At 39.7% G+C, this 23,977-nt stretch overlaps 1 protein-coding gene across 4 annotated transcripts in view; it reads left to right on the forward strand.

Annotated features, from left to right (window-relative positions):
* stard13b (StAR related lipid transfer domain containing 13b) overlaps window positions 1-23,977 on the forward strand; it is a 52,172-nt gene that overhangs the window by 14,295 nt on the left and 13,900 nt on the right. The window contains exons 1-2 of one of the 4 annotated variants that reach the window (XM_026291795.1): window positions 15,291-15,414; window positions 15,530-15,624. The exons of 1 other annotated variant lie outside the window; for it this stretch is intronic. Coding sequence is in view for 2 of the 3 variants with exons in the window: in XM_026291759.1 (XP_026147544.1) it covers window positions 15,252-15,414 (163 nt within the window). In the remaining variant the exon portion in view is untranslated. Of the gene's footprint in view, window positions 1-10,437; window positions 10,849-14,346; window positions 15,415-15,529; window positions 15,625-23,977 lie in introns of those variants that run through there. 2 more of the 4 variants (XM_026291768.1, XM_026291759.1) reach the window with 2 other exon arrangements.

Here is a 23,977-nt window from a genome sequence, read left to right on the forward strand (position 1 = left end):
GATGCCATTTTAGGCTCAGATTGCACTCTCACATGACTTCTGTTGTGCGTGATGGTACTGCACAAGTGCACATTATGGTCTGGAACAAATTCCATGTCACTTTTATGCAGCAGTTAACTAATGTGGGGTCTGCTGGTATGTATAATATATGGGTTGTGACTGATTGATGGTAATTCCTAATTGTAATTCTTGGAAACCTTAGTGTGAGACCACCATGAATAACATCAGGTTTGTCAACATGGCTATGAAATTCTCTTCAAATACATTCATCATGATATTTTATGGTTTTCATAGCAAGCTGTGTATTCAGCCACATGCTTTCTCTTTTAGGTAGTTATCTTGGCTGAAATTAAAGGCTAGAGACAGTGTCACTGTCAGCTTTATTTAGTCAAGTCAATGAATTTAACATAAGGTTTGAAATCAAATGATAAAGCAGCTTGTATAGTTATAATATGAAAAGGACAAAACTGGAAGTCAGACATGTTAGGTGCGATATTCCCTGTTTGTATTTTACAGCTGGGCTGAGGAGACATCTTTTATAAGATGGATGAGATGGCCAGATGGTATCAATTGTAATAACACTGTCCAGCTTATTAAAATAACATTGTACAGGAGAGTAAAGCACTTTTTTTTTTTTTTTGGTACAGATCCAAAATAACAAAGCAGGAGTGAGGAAATTGTTAGTATTCTGTGCTATAAATGTGCAGCGTCTTTTTACTGCTCTCATATATGTGTAGGCCATTTTATAGAAAACATTGTTTATCAATAGTCATCTGTTGAAGACCTTGTGTGGATGTGAGTCCACATGAAATCTGATATATTAAAGACACCACCAATGTGTATTTTCCAATTTACCTTCAGGAGAAGTGTCATTTCTGCAATTTTCCACTGAAAAAACTTGCTGCGTTATCCACTGCAAACATACATTTTTGCATCAATGTTAATGCATAATGAGCTCATTTGGACCAAGTCAGTGTTGTATTGTATAAAATCATTGAAGTTATCTAACTTTTATAAAACATTTGCCACATCATATAACTCATAAACACTATTAGCATAACCTTGTTACATGCTGGTTGTTTAGTCACAAAGTTGATCTGTTTATTGGTTCCTATATTTATCAAGTAGCACAGCTTGTAGGGGCCTCTTTTTCGTTTCATAAACTCTCATTCATTCACACTCATTTCTTCAGTGGTTTTAACAACCTTGAATCCTGCTGAACAATAGCCTGCCTGTTTGCCTTAGAGTCAACACTGATAATAACCACTGTACCGTTTAGAATTGAGATAGTGAGCTGAGATTTTAAGAGTAGATTTCAAAAGGATTAGGATTTCAAAACTCTTCATACTTGATGTTATTTAAGCTCATGTAAGGGATTTATGGGAAAAACTAGACCTTTTAGTCCATTTGTTTTATGTTTCCTCAGGCAGAAAACAAAACCCAGAGTTCATCCTTAAAGTGCATATGGATACGCTCAGAGAAGGTTTGGTCTATGGAGAGGAAAAAAAAGCTTAATCTACCCTCTCAAATGTTTATTGATGTTTATAGAGCAGAGTAGACAATGAACCAAAGTGCCCTACTCCCTTTAACAAGGCAAAATTTGTATGGAAAAGTATTCCCTATAGTCTTCTTAATTGAAGTGTGGAAATGAATGACTTCCTGTGGTGAGAGGAGGCAGCTCTGGTCATCCTTAAGACCTTGCTGCCTAAACTGACATTATTCATAGAATTAATGACTCCACAGTGACACTGTAATGTTGAACACTGCAGATCTAGCCAGGTTTCAGTCAGAGATACAGTGCAGATATCTGTCTGACCTAAATCACGTATTTAGTAGTGAACTGATATATGATTTTATTATGGGTTTGTTTATGATTGTGTGCACAGTATGTAAATGTACTTGTTTTAACAGAAAAGAGGTAGATAGATGACATGGTCCAAGGAGAAGTAGTTACTCAGAACCTAGTGACTTTTAATTTGCCTAAATAAATGCTCATGCTATGATAAACATCCCTTTCCCCAGTGGCAATCTGGGGGAAAGTGAGACACAAGTGAGGCTTAAACAAGACTCTCTCTGGCCCAGAACTGTCAGGCCAAGGCTTCCCTCTCAGCCTCTGAGGTTTCAAACAGACTCTCTGCATTTACACAGATCCCCTCTCTGAATAAATATGCTAATCTACTTTCAATGTGGAAATCTCCTTCCACTGATTATAAGAAACACAAAGAGGGAACTCTGTGAATCCCTAGGAGACTTCTTTTTTGTTTAATGACTTCCAAGAAAATGCTTTCAAAAAAGGAGGAAAGGGGATGTTTTTAGCTTTTATCAAGCAGTTTTCCCCCCTTCACAATCAGTATTAAATGTCACAGAGTGATGGATTCCTAAATGCAGCTCTGCTGCTTTAATTGATAATGAGTTCAGAGTCATCTAATCAAGCCCCAGACTGTTTTGACACCGAGAGAAATGTTTTTGGCACATCCTTTAGACTGTGAAAGTAAGATGAAGTAAACAGACTTTGTGGGAATTAAAGAAAAATTGCTAATCATACTATCCCTTGGAGAGGAATGTTTCTAATTAAATCAAGATGGTACTGGTGAGATTTTTATACAAATAATGTTTGAGTAAAAGTTCTGATGTGCACAGCAGCGGTCAACTGTATGGTGTGAACAGCACTGCAGGGTGACCTTCCTTGAATTACCTCTTGATGAAAAAAGATTTTTTGTTGTGTATCGTTTTATGTTGAGCCATAGTGGGTAGTGTATTTAGTTTAGTTTAGTGTATTTAGTTTTTCTGCTGTTTCATATATCAGTAACGCAAGACAATGTTTGACATTGTGAGGTTTTTGTTTTCCTGGTTATACCTTCCTGACATCAGTTGTTTTTCTCAGAATGTAGAAACTGTATTATGTATATGCAACATCACCTCAGATTTTTTTTTTGTGATAGCTTTTGCTTTTTATATTATGAACAGTTCATACCAGTATCAATAATTGTGACTCTCCTGTAGTGTTACAGCTGACAAAGAAAATATAGAGGATTCCTACTTGATGATTTGAGATAATTTCAGAGCTATTTACTAACCTTTTACTTATTACTCCCCCATCTGACTGTGAAATGACTCCCCAAAGAGGCCCCTCTAAGTATAAACTGCTCTACACTGTAAATCACCAGTCCAGCTATAGGTGAAACGCCAGAGTATATTACATAATGTCTATGGCTACTAATGTATTACAGCCGGGTTGTCTTATCTATTTTTGACTCTTGCATTATCCTGAGCTGTTCTCAGAGCCCAGGACTCTGTGCAGTCTCACCCCAGGTCACTGCCTGCTGGTGGAGGCTGACTGTGACCTCAGACAGCTGCAGTCGCACTTTTTTTCTATGCACTGTGTCTCTCTAGAGACTAGTTAGGGACGATAATATAACCATCACAAAAACTTCATGGCAACCAATGAGGATAAACAAAATAGCCTGTCACTTATGCTGTTTAAATCAAAAAATGTTGGCTAAAAGAAGGGGACTGTGGGGCAGATATTGTAATTAGATGTACCTGTATCTTTTGAGCTGTAAGTAGGACTTTTAACTCTGTTGTTATTCATTTGTTTCTATGGGATTCTGATCTCATTGCTGTTTTTATTAGGAAATACTTTAGTTGTGGCAGAAGAGGTTTAAATTTGCCAGGCTCCTCTTCGCATATTTACGAAGAGGAGGCCATAGGTTTTAAAAGGAATATGTCATTCTGCAATAACTGTACTATTTTTCCTATTTGTTTAGAATTAGGCAAACTTGTGGAATGCATTTTACTTTATCTTTCTGCTGTGTAACTGGTATCAAATTGAAAGCTGCAACTAGATCCCAGACATATCCTGAAATTGAGAATCACTTGTTCATCAGTTTACCCTCAAACTATGTGACATAAATAAGACATTAACAGATCTGTGAAACTCTGAGTAACATTTGACAAAGAAGTATCCCTTCAATGATAGGAAACCAGTGTACCGACAGAAAAAAGACATTAATTTTCCTTGTGATGGGAATACGAAGAGCCATCACAGCACAAGACTTTTTAAACTTTTTAATCTTTTTTTTTTTTTGAAAATGAAATATCAATAAATCTGTCTTATCTCTGTATTGGCCCCATTGTGTAGTGCATTAGAGATGGTTTTAGTATTGAAAAGAAAAGGCCCAACACATAACACATACCACATTTTTTTCCACCCTGTTGTTTGAATATGGCCAACCATTCTCTAGAGACAGACACTGACATTGTGAAACATCTTGATGTAAAGCCTGCCTATATAAACATAAAAATGATTTTCATGTGATTATGCTGTTATTTTCACTACCCACCTATTCATTGCCTAAAAGTTGCCAGATCTGTGACATCATGCACAAATTTATAAGCAAGTCGTCATTTGAAGCTCAGGCTCAAACTATAAAGGGTTGTGCTGGCATTACGACTGCATGAAAAATTCCACACATGGAAAGATGGAAAATGACTTGTGGTTTCCTGAGTGTGGAGGCCAGCTTGGCTGTTTGACAGAGAAAGAGAAGGAAAAAAGACGGTTGGTAGTATTTCTAGACTTTTCTCTGTATATACAGTAGTTTGTCAAGGTTGTGAAAACATTGGAGAAACTATTTGACTAACCAAATCTGAAATGTTTGTTTTTTTAATCTAATTTCAGCTTCTTCTTTTTTTTACGATTATTGTACATAAAAACATATACTATCAAAGCCTTTAAGGTCCTTGAATAATTCCATCAGGTTTGGGAATTATTTATTGTCAAGTCTAAATCATCTGGTTTGATTCTATCATTGTGTGTAGTGTGTATATAGAGCTTTTTAAACAGAAATTGCTAATTTTATGTTTTCTGTGAGAAGAATGAGAAGAAACTGGACAAGAAACAGTCAATAAATTCTTTGGGGAACAACTTCCCCAAAACAACCAAGGTGAGAATATTTTCTGAGTACCTTGGTGTGCGTGCGTGCGTATGTGTGTGTGTGTGTGTGTGAGTGAGTGAGTGAGTGTGTGTGTACTGTCTTGGAGAATTTAGGCCTAAGTTTTATAAACTAAGTGGAAGGAGACGTGGGCAGCAGGATGCAGCCCAGTCACAGGAGGACAGACTGTGTGTGCGTGTGTAAATGTGTGAATCAACACAAAAGCTAGCAGGTTGGTCCAGCCCTCAGCTGCCAACTATGAAAAAAGGCAGTAAGGAGATTTGGGAGGTAATGAGCCAGGAAGAGCCACACTACTTCAGGGCCCGGCACCAGGATGTTAGGGGCTAGTCAACAGACTTCAGCTCTGTTATCTCCTTTTGTGTGTATGCATCTTTCCTCTGAATGGTCACCACTATGTTGTAAATTAATCCAGAAAACACCTCTTTTCTTATCCAAGGCTTTATCAAATCTTGTGTTCCACTTTGTAGTTCCTCTGTGCTCTTGCATACACACAGTTTCCAAGCCAAGAACATTTCCGCAGATGCAGTAACAACATTGGCTCAGTCACTGGCCTCCCAAATTTCCCACATAAACCACAAAGATTCCAGATGTTGGAGGGAGGCAAAAAGTCTGCGCCTCTGCTGGGCCTGCAGCCCTCACCTCCACATCCTCAGCTTGGCTGAGCACATGGCACAGCTCACAGCAAACATTTTCAGCATGGGTAACAATGGCCTTGCTTGATTTGTGCACTTCCACCTGTACCTAGATAAAAAACAAAACAAAACACAGAATTCTGTTAAAAGAGGCTCAGTCCCAGTGCAGTGTAGCACTGCATCTTTCTTGTGGTCAAAGAGCAATAGCAGGCAAAGGCAGCACAGACGTCCTACATCCACTCTGCTCTCTGGCTTACTGGCTTTAAAAGTTAAGGGCCCAGCAGGACTTGTTTGTGTCTCAGGTTGAAAACAATATTGGCACTATACTTCCAGCTTATTACAGCAGATGAGTAGAGCAGAATTGCTGGCACATGGTGATTCCAGTCCTTCTAAAGAGTCCTCATTTGCATAAAAGTGAGCATTAATTTGCTAATGTTAATGCTAACTAAACATTCTGTTATGTAACAGCTTTGAGGGCAAGACAGTAATGATTTTTAATTGAACTCTAATTAATTGTGAATTTGAACTATATTTGTAAGTAGTACTGTACATACCCCATTGTATCTCTTGGGATGAGGCTCATCCTGAAATATAAACATCAACTTTCTATTTGAATTTGTTTCATGGAAGCTATTGTCCTGCTATACTATGCCATATGATGTCATTTATAACGAGTTGTCTTGTCCTCCATGTTTAGCTGTGATTAAAGCTTCCGTCCTATCACTAGAAAGGCAATGGAAATTTGCCTTTTATAAAGTAAAAGATTTAAAATGTAAAAAAAGACTTAAAAATGATTGAAAATCAGTAAAATGTGAGTTTACTTTACATTAACCATCTCTGAGTGAAAATAAGAGAAACTGTGGTAATGAAACTGATTGTGAAAGAAATGTACCTCTGTGATTAAATCCTCATTGTACTAATAGGAACCAGGTGCTGGACAGTGGTGTAAATGTTTTCCCATGCATTCTTGTGGGCAATGCAGCCTTAACAGATTGAAACCTGACAACATTACATGCTTTGTCATTCAATGAAACAATAGCCATGTACGCCTGTCATGCCAGTTTTACATTCTTGAAGCCTCTTTATACAAACTTTGACCCCTACGAGCTCTCACTTCCATAGAGGTTTCATGATGTTTAAACACATTTTTTTTGTTCATTTCTGTTTATTTATTTAGTTTTTCTGTTATTTACTTTATATAGTGGTGCAAAATGTGCATTATATGACTAACTGCTGACATGGAAAGATTTGGATAAATATAATGGGTGAACCATGTAAAAATCTGTTGTTTTTTTGTGTTTCATCTATATTTTGAAAACAAGTTCAATCCAATTGAAAATCAGTTAATTAGAATGAGTAAATCTATAATAAACAGTCTCCACTGAAGGTGGAAATCATGATGTTACAACACTCGTGCCTCTAAGAAAACAGAATTAGTGGCCACTTTAATGGTTTGGGACCAAAGTCAGCTCCTCCTTTCTTAACCTCATAATCTAAAGCCAGATATACACCACATGTGTGGCTCTTCTGGAAAAATGAGTTCAGCTTGGGAATATATGGTCAGGAAATTTATAGCACATGCCTGGGACGAGCCCTGAGGGGCTGGGGTGGAGGTGGAAGGGAGATCTCCCTTCTCCTCAGTCCCTGAGCCTGAGTTTCCATTGGCTGGGAAGAGCAATCTCCCAGACTATGCAAGGGGGCCTAGTGTAAGACCTCCAGGCCAACAGCATGACCCAATCGTGGAGGAGAAATCAGTTTCCTTACATCTGGGATTTTCCCACTACAGCTACGGGGCAGCATTCCACATCAGTCACCAGACATGGACATACACACACACACACACACACACACGCACACTGGAATTCAATGCATAAATAAACGTGTGTGTTTATCTGTATATGTTTATTAAATAGTGAGCAAGGCACTAAAAAAAAAAAAAAAAAAGAGTCGAAAAGTAGCCTAGAAAATGTGCTCGTTTTTTTTCAGGAGAAATGGTACAATGTACTTTCTATAATCTGCCAGGCCAAAACAAACAAGTGGGTGAGTCAGTTGAGGGAAAACATTCTCAAGCTGATTGATGTTTCCTCTCCTTGTATCTGCTTTTACTTCTACTGCCAAGGACCACTCCAGAGGCTAAGTCATTGTCTGCCCACACTGGTCTTAACTGTGATATGCTCATGTTTTTTATGTGCAAGTGCTTTCTTTTTAGAGTAAGAGTGAAGAGGCACAGGAGTGAACTGTGTTTACCTCTCTGGTGATTCATGTGGAGAGAGGTCAAAACCTTGTTGCTGCACTTCCTCCATCACTGCACCCTCAGGGGCTGACAGGGATGGTATTGTCTGTCTGTTCTTTTCTGGTCAGTCACTGAGCCTGAAGCGATACCCAGTTTACAATTTAAACATCTTTTACACTCTTTCACTGTTATTAAGATGATGAACTGAAGGTTATTGAAAAAAGTACCTCTAAATCAGTTTTATTTTGTAAGTAAATGCCTTCAGATGTATCAGAAATATGCTACTGACATTAGGGTTAATATAAAGCGCGTTTTATGTTGAATTGACAGAACTGTCAGTGTTTTGTGTGCAAGCTGCCTAGTTCACATGCAGCATGTGTCAGCATGTGTCATGCCGAGTCAAGCACCATGCAGCAGAAAGCATGGTGCTTGACTCGGCCTAATCCCGACCCTTCCTGAGAAGTCACAGGATCAAATGGAACAGGTTCTGCAGACGTGTGTGTGTGTGTGTGTGTGTGTGTGTGTGTATTTTCTGTCCTTGAAGCTGCATTTTAGCCTGAGGTCTGAACAAGTGGGGCTGAAAATAGCAACCTGCTGGTCACTGGTGACACATGCCCAACCCCTCCAAAAAGCCTTTACATTAAATCACAATTTTTTTTATGCCTGTGATTTTCTCAACCTTTTAAATTGTTTTCTGAGAGTTATTCTAATTTAATTTAATTATTTTGCTTCAACTTGAATGAACACAAAGTTTAGGTTTTTTTTTTCTTTCAGAGGAAGATTGGGTTTTTGCTATTCTGTCTTCAGTAGAAAGTAGGGTCTTAAACATGAAGGTATGTAGATGCTTATGTTTTCATGTCAGGAAGGTTTCTGGTCTTCCTGACTGCACATATTTTCTGATTTAGACAAAGCAAACAGAAAAGTGGGCCCTTCATTAATATTCTCCCTTCAATTGCACACTCCTTTGGCCCTCAGATAGCTTGCTGTGACCTTGTAATAATGTGTAAATCACCCATCCTGTTCAGTGGCAAATGGGGTCTATCTCTTCAATGAAATGAAATAATGTTAGCCTGGCTCCATGCAGAGAGGGCAAACTGAGGTCAGTGGAGGTTTGTTCTTTTAAGAAACTGTCAATCTTCATCCAGTCACTCTCTCTTAAGATGGTGTGTTTATATTAAACCTGTTATAACAGTAATCCACGCCGGGCACCAAGAAATTAATGCTGCTGCTATGATGTTGCTGCTCTTGTGCCTGGATGGGCACACAATAGGAGGAAATTCCTGAAATAATCATGGTATAATGATCACTGAAGCTGCTGTCATGCAGGGAGCAGTGTCTTTATGGAATCAAGTTTGTTCTGTGAACATGAATTAATTTTTTCTCTCTCCAGTATCTACAGTACAAGATATTGTAACAACAAAAGTAAATGATGCTGAAAGTGAACTCATGCTTCTGTTAAAGGGTTTACCTACTGTAAATGAAGCATCACTTGAACTCTTGTAAAGCATTAAAATAATACACATATTGTCCTGATATTATATTTAGGTAAAAGTCCTAATAGTAGTTCACAAACAGGTCCATGTTAATTATGTTTAAGAAGTCTCCACAAAAGGAAATAAAGTAATAGATGGATTTAAGTGATTATTAATATCCATCCATTCACTATTTATACCTGTTTATTCTTAACCAGGGTCACAGGGATCTGCTGGAGCCTATCCCAGCTCTCTTTGGGTGAAAGGCAGGGGTACACTCTGGACAGGTCCCCAGTCCATCACAGGGCCACATAGAGACAAACAACCTCACACACTCACACTCACTCCTATGGGCAATTTAGAGTCACCAATCAACCTGACATACATGTTTTTGGACTGTGGGAGGAAACCAGAGTACCTGGAGAAAACCCACACAAGCACAGGGAGAACATGCAAACTCCACACAGAAAGGTCCCTGACGGATTGCGAACCCTGGGCCTTCTTTCTGTGAGGCAACAGTGCTTGATCATTAATATTCTGATCATTATTAAAATATTACTGATCACCATCACATCATCATCACAGTTCACCATGATTGATAGATTGTACTGTTGCAATGATTGAAGTTTTTTTTTAACATTTTATTGTATTGAGCGTGTGTGTGTGTGTGTGTGTGTGTGTGTGTGTGTGTGTGTAGTAGGGTTTTGAGCGGTTTGCAGCTTGTGATGCCTTCAGGTGCTCTCGGTAGAGCTCCATTTAGTACTTCAAAGTCAATTGTCAGAACCGCTGTTGATCTCAAAAAGTGACAACATGGAAAACTTTTTTTAATGACATGCTTCAGGGTTGGGCTTCAGTATCAGTCTGAAGGCTAAATGGACATAGCAGGACACTGTTGTATCCTTGATCACAGCATTTTATTGTAATCAATAAGCTCCATAGTATTTAGGACATATGCAAAATAGTGATTATAAAGTGGTTGCCTTTCACCAAGTGCCCCATCCCAACTCTCTAGTCATATTTACCTGTTTTTGGGGCGGCTCCTACATGCTTAACTGGTAATCCTCGTATTTCCCGGAAGTGCTTGAAGGCATCACTGCTCAGTTGTGCTGGCTGTGCGCGGATCACACACACACACACACACGCACCGTGGCACGTACACACATATCTGGTGTGAAAAATCTGTCTTGGTGCTTTACTATCACTTTCTTACTCGTGCTCGTTGTATTGATTTCCGTTTCTGTGCGGGAGAAGTGTATTTATTTTCCCTTAAGATGCTGACAACTTTGTTTGAAGAAGAGTTAGGTTTGCTGATGTCGTAGAGAATTAACCCGGTAACGGGAAGAGGTGAATTTCTGTCGCAGACGTAAACATAACGGGTTCGTGTGGGATGAGGAGGATTTGTTATTAGCTATGTCCAAGTGGGGGATTTGCCATGACATCTAAAAGAAACTCAGCGAAACTGAACCTGCGGCGGCGGTCATTCAGCGAGCAGCTGCGGAGCTCCACATCCAAAGCCTGGGACTTACTCTGGAAGAGTGTCAGAGAGCGGAGACTGGCAGGTCAGTAGTCCGCTACACACACACCCTGGTCGGCTGAAACACTGCAGCGCAGGACGCACCATCGCTCTAAATACTTAACTCACTCCATCTTATTTTTGCGGAATCATTTTAACTTTTTATGTTAGTATGAGATTTATGTTATTATGCATTAACTTACGTCAAAGTGGTGCAGCAGAGCATTTTAGAGGACAAAATACATTTTTGAAAATGGTATTAATTTGTCTTGGTATTGCTGTAGATATTTTTCTCATATGACAAACTAAGCCGGCCCTTCGGTGTAGTGCAAAAACACAGCACCCTTAAAATGGATAGATTTTTAAATGTGCATGTGGTCTAATGTATTTAAAAGTGTACTTTAGGTTCTTATCAAGTGTGTGCTGTTGAGCAGGCCCTGTTAACTAAAATCACACCGATTTTAACACCATGTGAACAATATAATCAACTTATCTTTGACTTCATGGTGTTGTTCGTTTTTAATCTCGTTAATGCCGTTAACCCGAGTTGGTAGTACCACAGGGTGGCGCTGATGGGTCACTATTGCGCCGAGAAATGGAAAGTGCATGAAACCTAAGCGAGAGTGGCCAACAGTTATTTGACCACATTGATTGCTGATGTAATATTTCCACTTGCTCATAGTTTAGACATTAAAAATATGTTTAATATCTATCTATCTATCTATCTATCTATCTATCTATCTATCTATCTATCTATCCATCCAGCATGGACACATGTTGTGCAGTTCTCTTCAAGCAGACATATTTTCTGCATAAAGTGTTGGAAATTATGTACTAGAGTGTTCGAGTCATCTTGATTCAGCCATTGGTAGAATAACACTGCTGATTAGTATATTTAATACAGTTAAAGCTAAATTTTGTTTTTCTGTGATCATCTCATAAAGAAAAAGAACATAGGTGACATTTAGGTAGTGTGGATGTACAGTGAAATTTTTGAGCTACTTTGTGATACATTTGACAAAACACAGAACATTGAAGATGTAGAGGTTGGTGCAATGGTTCTGTCAAGTCTTCAGTGTTATGTGTGAGTAGTGGCCATCAGTCATTTGTGCAGTAACTTACATCTACCACTAGGTGCAGTGACTTGACCACAGAAACTTCTCATGTGGAAAAGTGAATTGCTCTGCCATGATTAGGAGAAGTTGAAGTACCGGAGACCTACATTAGAGACAGAGTGTATGATGTGATACATCACAACATATCTCACCCCCCGCTGGTGTGTTCTGTTTGTTTAACAGATTCAAAGGGGTTATATGAGGTTGTGTATTTTGTATGTGAACTGATACTGTCCATGCTCGGCTCAGCTGCACAGTCTCCTCAGGCACGTCACTGATGCAGCAGCTGAGTTCCTGCATTGTCTGGATATCTGACACATTAATCTTGCATTCTTTACCATATACAGTATGTATCTCAGAGATGTGTGCCATGCATCTGGCTGTATCTGGCAGCCAGTGACCTTGGGCAGCTTATATACACACTGTATCACACACACTTTAAGCATTTGTGACAGGCTGATACAGATAACTGACTTGGCAGATGGACAGATTGAACTGAGGGTTTTATTATTTCTTTGCAAGGAAGGTCTCTTTTGTCGTGGGTTGCTAAATATTTATATTTGCATCAGAGTAAATTTGTAGAACAAGTTGAATAGGTATGCAAACTTGACGTTTTATGTGAGGCAGGGAGCAGAAAACTTGTGATTCGTTTGAAAAACAGATTTAAGGGGGATCTGAGGGTGAAAACCTTGATTTCTGTTAAAATTCTGTGTTTTCTAGGGGCTAAATTGTAGCTCATTTGCAATGGAATTAACAAGTCAGTATGACTGTCATGTATGCCTAATACAGGAAGGGACCCATTTACAACACTGATACAACTGTGTTAAATAATACTGTGATAAGCTTCCTCATCCACTGGGCCGTTAAAAGGGATCCTCAGGTTACCTGAACACCAGCTTGACTTGTCTTGCAATATTAAAGAGCATGCAATTTGCTCCCAGACCTGAGCTCAGAATTTGGTGGCTCATGAGGTGGAAATCTTCAGTCACACTGAGGCTATTCTTAAGCTTTAACCACAGGAAACATAGCCACACCAGAGCCAGGACTGCCCAGTGCAGATTACATGTGTCTGCCGCTGATTCAAACCACATCAGAGCAGTGTCTAAACCCATTTCATCTGCCTCTGTACTCATCATCTCTTACGCCATGATTCAGAACATAGGTTTCCTTTTTTGTAATCACACCTGGCTGAATCTTAGTCCTGTAGCAGAGAATGAATGAAAGAAGGGCATGCGTTAAGTGCCTGAATTAGAGCTTTAGCTTAATTTGTAATGACAGAATAACACTTACTGCTTTCATTGTGATGAACAACAAAATCCACCCTGTCAAGCTGGCCAGCATCTTACAGAGCCACAAAAAGTATTTGTGTATGTGTGTAATGTGAGCCTGGATTCATGTTGCCCTGCTGTGTAGTAGCTGAGCTCTGAAACCCAGACAGAGACATGTTTGAACATGTATGATAAGGTCTGGAGTTACTGCACATTGCGCTCACGCTAAAGACACACCACAGCCATTTCTTCATGGCATACAGGACAAAGTAAAACATCCAAAAAGATGTAGAGCTTTCACAAAGCCTGTGGTGGTATATGGCTGCTGACAGAGATGAAAACACCATTAATCTCATTTATTATGATGTTGCATAGCAGTGATTCTGTAACACGATACATCTGATGCATTTGGGGAATTTCTTCGTCTAGACAAGGAGGGACAAAAACACGGAAAGGAGTTCACTGAGCTCACACTGTTGTCCACATGGTGTCACTCACTTTTGCAGGTCACATGTTAAGTGATCCTTTTACAGTATGAATGAATAAAGGTGTTTGTGTGTGTAGAAAATGAGTCACTACCCAGTGTAGTCATTTGAATAGTGTCACACTGTCACCTCATACCCTAAAAAGGCAACAATTGCATATTAAAATTACTCCACCTGAGTGTATGAGAAATTTATGAAAACGTGCAGTGGTCTCTGAAGTCTGCTGTTGAATTGTGGTCTTTGTGAGCTTAGGCTTGGGTGGATTTTACCAGCCAGGGAGCGGAACAGATGGGCTGTGTTTAACATGGCCACTTGCCCATTTGTGCTCTATTCATATATATGTCGCCATACTTATACTACACAGGCAAGACTGTATGCTGAGGCCAGGACAGTCACAAAGAGGGTGGCAGGGGCCCTGATTGACACTGGGTGTGTGGTTGTGTGGATGTGGGCCTACAGTGTAAGGAGACTGTTGCTCCGTGTTGTAAACTGACTGATAGAAGAAGAATTTTTGGTTTCACCTGAACATCTAAAGATAGGCTCTGTCACACAATAATATTTATTTGCGTTTTTGTGAAATTATTGTCATTATTTTTTCAGTTCACATGTACTTTGCCGTCTTCAGCAAAATATATGCCAGTTCTGATAAACTACTTTTAAGCATTATATTTTTTATAATTCTTCCAGTCTAAATCTGAGTTTTATTTCCTTAGCTAATGTTGCAAGAATACATATCACATCCTGTTAGTACAATATGGAAACCCACACTTGTTTCTTATATACAAACTGAAAAAAGTCTATACTATAAAAGAAGTACATAGTGAGCAGTGTGTGGTAAGTACCAGACATTTTATATGGACAGAAGTAAATGCACCAGACACAAAGTCCTGTCACTAAACAGCTATCAGAAGTGAATATAAGGCACAGAAGTGGATCTAAGTCACTCATGTATATTCATTATAAATTTGCTTCTTCTCTGAGGAGCTGACATTTTGAAGAAACCTGCTGAGAGGTCTTCCTGTGGCTGGAAATAGGAGTTGTGTGGTGGGGGTGGGGGCACTGAAATTAGCATTCTACAACCAAGAAAACAGCTTCTCTTACTCTTCCTCTCTCTTCATACTCTTAAATGGAAAGGACTCACTCTCACCCAATAAACTTGGCACCCATGTGACCAGCAACAGCAGCAGAGTTGTTCTAGTGCAGGGCGCGTCCAAAAACCACTATTTTTGTAATCCATCCCACACCCCTCTTTCTTCCACTCCTGTTCTCCTTACTCAGTTCATAGGCATTCCAATGGTATTTATATTTCCCTCCAGAGCAGGGGGAAGTAGACAAGTGTTCACACAGACATTGGATTCAGCTCAGAAAGGTGGGCAGCACTCCTACTACCGTCTTGCCATTGGCCTCCCTGTGGTCACATGATATGGAGAAACAGACTGAAGTGTTGGCACTCCTCCCCCTAAGGTTCTGCTCTGCCATCCCTCTCAACTCACTAAGCTTTTTGTACCTGCATGTGAAGTTTTCTGCTGGTGAGAAAGTGTATATCAGCCAGCAGCTTGTTTGGGATACACTGTTCCAGTAATGTTTTGTGAGGTTCCTGAGTCCACAGGCAGTGAGTTTCTGGGGAGTATGACCCCAGAGACTCAGGATATCTACCTGAGAATGGACCATCTCCGTAGACGCTCAGGGTACAGGCTGGGCAGGATCATTGCTCGACAGCAACTACTCAAGAAGATTGCTGGAGGTAAGAGAGGTATTTGGATAGACGTTGGATTTCTGCTTGGAAATCAGCCTTTTAGCTGTGAAGTCACTGCTAGGCCTTATGCTTAAATGAATCCTTCTTCATCTTTTCTTCCCAGGCTAGCAAACAGTTAAGCAAGCTGGCAGTCAAAACATTTGGCGACTAAGGTGGAATTCAGTAGAAATAATCTTTGGAAGACAAGACAAATATGGGGTTAGTAGAGGATGGGTGTGTGATATGTGCCTGTGGGTTTGTTTTTCCTACATTGTGGGGAGTGAAACCTGTTTACACACTGACAGTTTGGGACTCTGCTTTGTTGTTAGGAACAAATCCAGGTTCCCACCATGTTAACTTCTGAAATTTGACAAGACATCTTGGTTTAATGTTAGATTAGGGTGAGTTGAGATTAGAGTAAGAAGTAGGATTAGCTACCTGCATGAAATGAATGTAAGTCAAGTACTGTTCCATTAAGGACAAACACAAACGTGTGTGTGTGTGTGTGTGTGTGTGTGTGTGTCACTGCAGACAAAGCCAAACCTGACCTTCAGCCAATAAGTAGTCCAGGGTGCAGCAGTGTAAATAATTAGCATTGGCTGAATATAAGGGACTCTGATAAGGTTAGAAGCAGTGCAATCTGTTACATAACAAGAGGTAAACCCACAGTGTAGACAAGATATAACAATGAATGTCTCACCTGACAGTTTTATAAACCCTAAGCTCAACCATGGACTGTTAAATGTAGAGAGGAGAGCAACAGTGGTGTTTCTTTACTAGAACAGGGCTGACGTTTCATTCCGCTTTTTCAAAGCCTGTAACATCTTCCCTTTGCATTTATCAGTAAATTTAAGGTCAGTCCCAGGAGGGGGCAGGGTATGCATAGAAATGAGATGCAAGTACTTCTGCTCCCTCCTGCAGGTGTGAGAGCTCTGATGCTGGATCAAAGGGAACTGCATATAATAACAGAAGATGCCTCATCAGTAAGAAACTTCAGCCATTAGATGGCAACTCATAGCATAACTCTCTGTTCAGTCACACAAACCAGTGCATGAGTCAGATAATGCAGCCCCTTGTGTGGGCAAGATTTAAAGGACTGAGGCAACGTACAAGGCATGTTTTGTGAAAATGATGATGTGAAAGATAAACAGAGCTTACTGTTGGACTGATGTATGAAGATTGTCCTGGAAATGTGTACCTACACTTGTTTTCAGGAGGTAATCTTCATGATCTGATGTTTTCAGGCATGTGCAGTCATGTAACGTGGCATGTGTCTCTAGATTACAGATGTCTGGTTTGACAGCAAACCAAGAATTCACATGTGACAAGGACAGAAAAGTGCAGACATTAGAATGGGGGATTCAGGACTCTTTAATGAGTTCAAAGTCATTTAAACAGCTTTTATGGTAGAAGCATTTTATTGTCAGGTGTGACTTTATATATATTTAGATTTAGTACACTTTTAATATTACATTTTCTTTTAATGGTGTTCACTGGACAATTTAGCATTTCCTGTCTGCTTTTAAATGGCTTTCAAGGTGACCAAAGATAATACTAAACTTAAATAATTATGTTTCTTTTACATATAAGTTTGCTTCAATTATTAATGTAATTTGCTAAATTATTATAACAATAAGCCTTAGCCTTAGCCTTCCATAGCTAAATATATGAATTTAAAATATAAACATAGATGTAAATAAAAAAATATCTGGAGTAGTTCTTCAATCTGAGTTGCCTTAATTAATTCTTGTAGCGTGGCTGTCCTTCATTTTTATCAGGAGAGCAGTTTTGGATCTTATTCTCTTTTTTACATCACGTGTCAACTTGTGAAATGGAAACATGTTTGAAATGTGAGGTAGTAGTAGTATTTTAAGAGACTGACTGCAACGCTACAGGACTGATCTCCATGTGTTGCAGTGGCTTCTGGATTCCAGCTTAGCTGGCCCTGTTGACAAAGCACATTGAAAATAAATGGGCTGCAGTTTTGGGCAGAGTAATCCATGCATTGTTTCACCCAGAATTCCAGGGAAGCCTGTGTCTTAGTTATGTTTTTTTATTTGATGGCATTTCAAAGCCACCAGAGCTATGTATGTGGGTTCTCTTTAAGTTCATTATCATCAGCTACTGGCAAAGCTCTAGGAATGACTGAACACCCACAAGTTTATTGTCCAAAAATTCTGACTAATATATCTCATCAGCAGAACTAATGAATACACAGTTTACACTGTTCCTTAGATTTTTGTGAAGTAATTCTTACTTCATTTCTCTGGAAGGTCTACTGTGTCAGTTCAGCTTTCTGCTCTCCTTTTCTTTATTCCATCATGCCCACCCCATCTGGAGTCCACATTCTTAGGATTTCTTCATCTGTTGTCAGTACTCATACATCAAATATGTCTAGTGCTTGCTTTTGCATGCACAAATATATCTATCTTATTCAAGGTTCTCATAGGACATTTTCTACACTTAAGCTGTTTATTATTGGCCAATGTGCGTTTTATTCATGGAATTTTACTTTGAGTTTATGGGGGTTTGAGCAAATGGTGGAATATGAACAAATCATCTCATGATAGTATGCCCATATATAGTTTAGCACTCGCATATTTATTGCATTAGATGATGCTTTTCAGCTGTTATCCCTGTGTATCAAGCTGGATTGTAGTAAAACTATATGATTCACAGTGTTCACAGACCTTTTTAGGTAGAAACCTTGAGCAGCTGAAAGCTACACCATGACCAACAGCTTGCATGCTGACTATAGCAATTCTTTTCCTCACTGAGGGCTGTTGTATTCAGACAAGACGCTCTGACCCCTTCTTTGGCCTTCCTCATGCCTTTTTACTCTTGATGCAGATGGTCTCTGCTCTGGAAAGGCCATTATTGCAATCTGCCATGATTAAGGACATTGTCTCTTGTCAAATGACACAAGTCTGTGTGTGGCAGCTGTGCTGTGGATCTGTATCCAGGCGTTATAAAGCATGCCTTTTATGTGACTGTCATGGCTGAAGAGCTTGTTTGTTTTTCAGGTGAACATGCTGTCAGCCACATTTGTTCCCCTGCTTGCACATATCAGTGTTAGTACTGTATATGTACAGTTCTTATGCTTATAATTAGGTATTTTTGTCTTCCTGTGTTTTTGCTAAATACTATATTTAACTGGTATTGTTTGCCACCAACTGCTTAATTCATATTCCATATTCGTATTGCCATGGATCATATTCATAATCCACAAAGAGAGAGAGAGAGAAACAAAAACTTTCTGAGCAGGATAATGCAATGACTTTCACCTGTAGATTTTAAATGCTTAGCACGAAGAGGACAGCAACACCTGAGCTTGTTTAGAGGACAAGCTTCACCCTACTTCCTCAGCTTGCTGTGTCTACTACTACTAACTGTTACAAGCTAGCTCTGAAAAATGGTTTGTATTATTCTGTCTTTTGAAAAGTTGTAATGGTAAAAAGGCTCTTGAATGCAAGGAATGTAGTTAGACTCTGCCCTTTCCCTCTCCACTTTCCAAAGCAGTAAATTATTTATCCATTGTGTGCTGTAACATGTGGCATGTTAGATCATCTAAGTGTGAAACAAATATAACTGCACCTTAATTCAAATGGATGTTTGGGATAAGTAAAGCTGTTTCCTTATGCATTTACTTAATTCACATCAACTCAGGTGATATTTTATTCATGAACCTTTCTATTCTAGATGTGATTGTTATGCAGATTTTCTTTGTTACAGTGTTTGCTAATGACAGCTTGCCTGAAGCAATTTTGACAATGTGATTAGCTGGTCATCTACAGCCAGCACTACAGTTATTATACTACAAATAATTACATCTGTGGGTGTTCACCGTCAAATGGCATTATTATGCTGTATGAAAGGTGCTAAAAACGAATGAAAAGGTGTAATGGGTTTGTTACGAGTCTCTCATGGTATTGCTGTGCCTTAAATCCATACTATATAGTGTAATTCTAATCACGGTTAGAGATGCACTGTGATTATATTGGAAAAGTGAATAAGTGACAAAATGAACTGAGCACTGACTTTGGAGGAGGCTATTGATGGGCCAGAGTGTCTCACAATGCAATACACAACAGAAAAAGCTCACAACTGGAAACAATGAAATTAACTGTAGGCATGGTGAGACAGCTTGGAAAACGGAAGCTAAGCATAACAAACAATTTTTTGCCATGACTGCCCAAAGTTGTAGTTTGATTGATACTCAACATTGCTTGTATTATTTTTCCTGTTAGTATTGAATGGAAAGTTATGGTGACTTTTTTGTGTACTAACCGCTAGAACAGTTATTTATGACAGTGAGTAAGTACACAGTGTACAGATTTAGAATGTAGTATAGTTTTAGGACGCGACTCTGTTGCTAAGTTTGTGTGAACAGAAGTTATTTGGTGACTGTTGGTAATTTCCCCTTCGTCTGATGAAGAAGAAGAAAATGATTAAGGAATCTTGTAATGGCTGGAGACAAACTAAGGCAATTCAACCAACCTCTGGTTATGGTCAGATTTATGAAGCTGCTTTATGGATTCCTACCTGTTGCCTGTAGGTGGCAGGCTGAGCGCATATCTGTCCTGTAATGCTTTCCCTTGTGATGAATCAGTGGAGTTTCCAGTGAGTAGCTGACAGCTGCCACATGCACAGGGCTAATCATTTAATAAGTGTGGATTTCAGAAACAGAAGGTCAGACATTATCATAGCCACGGCGGAAACTGCGCTCAGGTGTTTGACATTCCACAGATTAGTAAATGCTAATTAATGAAGAAAACCTTATTGACCTACGTAACGACAAAATAGTATGCTAAACCTTGCTTGATCCCAGTAGTCAATTCTTGGTCATCCATCCTTCCATGCATTATCTATGCCCACTCAGCTGGAGCCTATCCCAGCTCTCTTTGGGTGAAAGGCAGGGGTACACCCTGGACAGGTCACCAGTCCATCACAGGGCCACATAGAGACAAACAACCTCACACACTCACAGTTATTTTGATAGTAGTCTTGGGGCTTTTTTAGAGATATTAAAATGACCCATTTAAAAACTATGGATTTATGATTTGCAAAAGGATTAAATAGCCATCTGCTTATATTCATTATACAGTACATTTTTGCTTATCGCCATGTAATCCATGTCCAAGTTCTGCACTTGGCTGCCCTGCTGTGGTAGATATGTATGTTACATGTCATTAACTGAAAGACTGACAGGCAAATTGGCAGCATGCATCCAGACCACAGACATACAGCTGCTGTGTCTTTGATGTATATGCTTTTAAGTCCAGGGTTGACTGTCTGAACACAGCCTGTCAATGCCTGCCCACATTTGACAAATAGTTCTACATTTTCTAGAGCGATGTGTGAGAGAGAGGGAGAGACTGTCAACGCTCTGATAGAGCTGAACAATTACTTAGCTCTCTTTGTGAGTAACGTTGTTGATAAGCTACACCGCACCTCATCATAGATAACAATACTGCAACTCATAGGTCTGCTGTCTGAGTGCTGGGCGGCTCCTGTGGCGGTCTTGTGGCCATTCACTTTGATGTCATTAATTAGGACCAGTGTCCCTAGAGATGGCTTCATGCTTTCATTGTGGGGTTCCTGAGAGGGTTTCTCACGGTAGGGGCCCTTGTTCTGACACTGGTTCCCTCTCTACCCTCTGACTCCATGAGGCCATTCCCAGAGGGAGTGAACCCCACGTAGTCCCCTCTTGGATCCAGTCCAAGTGAGAGGGACGTGAACCTAAGTATTCAACTTCAGAGGAGTTTCTTCTAGAGGTTTTCTCTTGAATCTTTTGCTTGTATCCTGTACTTTACAGGGCCATAGTTAAGACATCACTATCAGCTTTTAGTTTACAGTGTTTTTGTTCTTATTAGCTTCTGCTAAACTTAAAAGGACTTTCATCCTCAGACATTTCATTTCTTTGGGTGCTCGGACTGAATATGTGCCAGAACATGTGATGATAACTATTCAGACAACATTTTCCATATTTGTGTCAAGATTTTAGGTGGGTGGCTGTTTGTCAGTAATTCATAGTCATTCCCCTTTTCCCTTTTTGTTGTGTTATATTGCACTTTTGGAAAACCAAATTACAGTGGTTATATAGGCTACCAAGGGAGGAATCACGGCCACACAACCAACCATAACTTGTGAGGGGTGAAAACAGCATGACATGGCAAAGCATGCAGCATACTGAAGTTTTAGAGACTTGGACGTTATATTCGGGTGCACACACAAACACATTTAAACAAACATGCGCCTTATGTTTGTAGGACTAACAGCAGGGATGAGGAGAAGGGAGTTCAAATGGCAACTAAAAAAACAGATCAGAGTCTTGCTGAGAGAGGGAGAAAGAAGAGAAGAAAAGAGCAGGATGAGGAAAAGAAAGAGGGGAATGAAGAGTTCCAATTGGGTGTTAGTTGACAGAAAACTGAGCTGAGAGAAAGTCAGACAGACCCAGATTCTCTCTTTCTGATTTCTGTTTCTAGGCCTTATATCTAGATCAAAGACAGCACTGATGCCCAAAGGTACAATATCTCTGCTGATCCCTAGGAACAGTTGTCATATTGACTTTAACAGCTTTGCTTTAATAAAAATTATTTAGTATGAGGATAAAAATCAACAAGAGATAAGATATGGGTAAAAAAAATCACCATTTCTAAATTAAGAAAAGTAGTGATTATCATAGCAAACTGGCCAAAAGGAACTAGCACAGTGATTACTCTGTAAAGATGAACATCCTGTTGAAGCAATAGTTCATGATTTTGGGGATGTAACTGAAAAAGGAAATCTCCAAGAGCCAAAGTTGATATTTATTATCACCAAAGAAAGCTCTTCTGCTGTGTTCAGAGCTGCTGGCAGTCAGGTGGAGGTACTTGGGGATCTAGAAATTGTTAACATGTCTCCTGCTCCCATGTGATCTAGGGTCAGAGATCCCTTTTCTGATAAAGAACACTTCTTATCTAGTGCCTACTGGAAATCCTTTGCCACTGTGTCCTCAGTGTGACCAAAGGGGAAGAAGGAGAACACCTGTCTGTGAATCTGGAGTACACTCGACACTTCCCTCGGTTTTTGCTGTTTGCTAAGCACCCCTGGGAATTCAACATGTGGTTGTTAGAACATTCTCTCAAAACTTAGTAAATGTGAGACACTATAACGAGTTGGATGCAAACAATGCAGAGTTAACAGTTCGAACTTTGAAGCCTTGGCTTGCTCGGAGGCCGTGCAGGCCAAACATTATAGTGTATTATTTATCTTCTGTGGCCCCAACCCAGATCCAGTTCCACTGGCTGAATTTGCTGTTTGGTCTGGGATAATTTGTAAATCCTTCACTGAAAGGCTATTTTTGGTAGTATATGACAGTAACACAGCACTATTCTTTCCCATTTATCTCCCCGACTGTTGTTTGTGTGATGTTGATCACATTTAATGCCTGGTTTTGGAAACTTGAAGTGATTTTCCATTGTTTAAAAATGTGTCACTATGCCGACCCCAACTGGTTTTAACAGTATAACCCTCCCTCTGCCGTTAAGCAGTCATCCTTCTTGATTTTTACTATGTTCTCAGCAGAACTGTGAAAGAAATGAATCGTCTTTGGTTTTTATTCTGAGATTAGTGGTAACCAATACAGCACAACAATAGAGGATATAGTAAGGACTAGTGACTGAATGGATTTTCATGTTATCACTTTGTATTATATTATAATTTGTAAATGCTGTAAAAGCTGTGACTGGTATTTCCACAAAGTCAGACAAAGAGAGAGGCAGACAGAGAGAGAGTTAGTTGTTATCCCTGAAGATGAAAGAACTTTCTCTCTGGGTGTCCTTCAGAGGTGAAGGAGAGTGTTACCACAGCTGTGCTGCTCTTGTTTAAATTCAATACAGGACCTCAAGAGAAAAACACAGCCCAGATGACTTTTGACCCAGCAGACTTTGGCAATGGTCAACAACATCAGCTTCCTAGCTCACATAGTTATGCTATTTACTTTCAGAATCAATAAGCTCTTGCTGTGAGTGTGTGTCTGCTGTGAAATGAAAGATTGACCTCAGTGTTTCACCAGTGGAGTCATTAAAAATAGTAAGCTTCTTAAGCCAGACTGTGTTTATACATTACTTATGCTTTGTTTATACACAATATCTGTCTGCAATCTGTATTTTAACAAAAGAAAATGAACTGAAGCACATGATAGTGTCTCTGAAATTAATCATGGATGTCTGTGAAACCTTAACCTATGCAGGTTCAGAATGCTAATGTCTCATTGGTACTGGTGTTTTCTGGGTTGGCACTGTGTTTGTCCTTATGTCCCCGTCCTCCAGGAGGCATTGAGCACTGCTTTGTATACCCACTTATTACTGGAGACCTGTGGTGCACAGATTGGATCTCTCCATAGGTCACTGTGAACCACAGGGCAAAAAATTTGCTAGCTCATTTGTATTTAAGGAAATTTAGCTTTGGTGTCTTAGCAACATAGCCTAGAGCTGGGCATTTTAAACCTCCATCCCATGTTGACTGCAGGATACCGACAGGTCCACTGTGTGCCCCAGTGGATCAAATGAGGGGGCTGGAAGTCTGTGGG

The sequence above is a fragment of the Mastacembelus armatus genome, chromosome 13 (assembly GCF_900324485.2).
Source record: "Mastacembelus armatus chromosome 13, fMasArm1.2, whole genome shotgun sequence".
In the NCBI taxonomy this organism is placed as follows: Eukaryota; Metazoa; Chordata; class Actinopteri; order Synbranchiformes; family Mastacembelidae; genus Mastacembelus; species Mastacembelus armatus.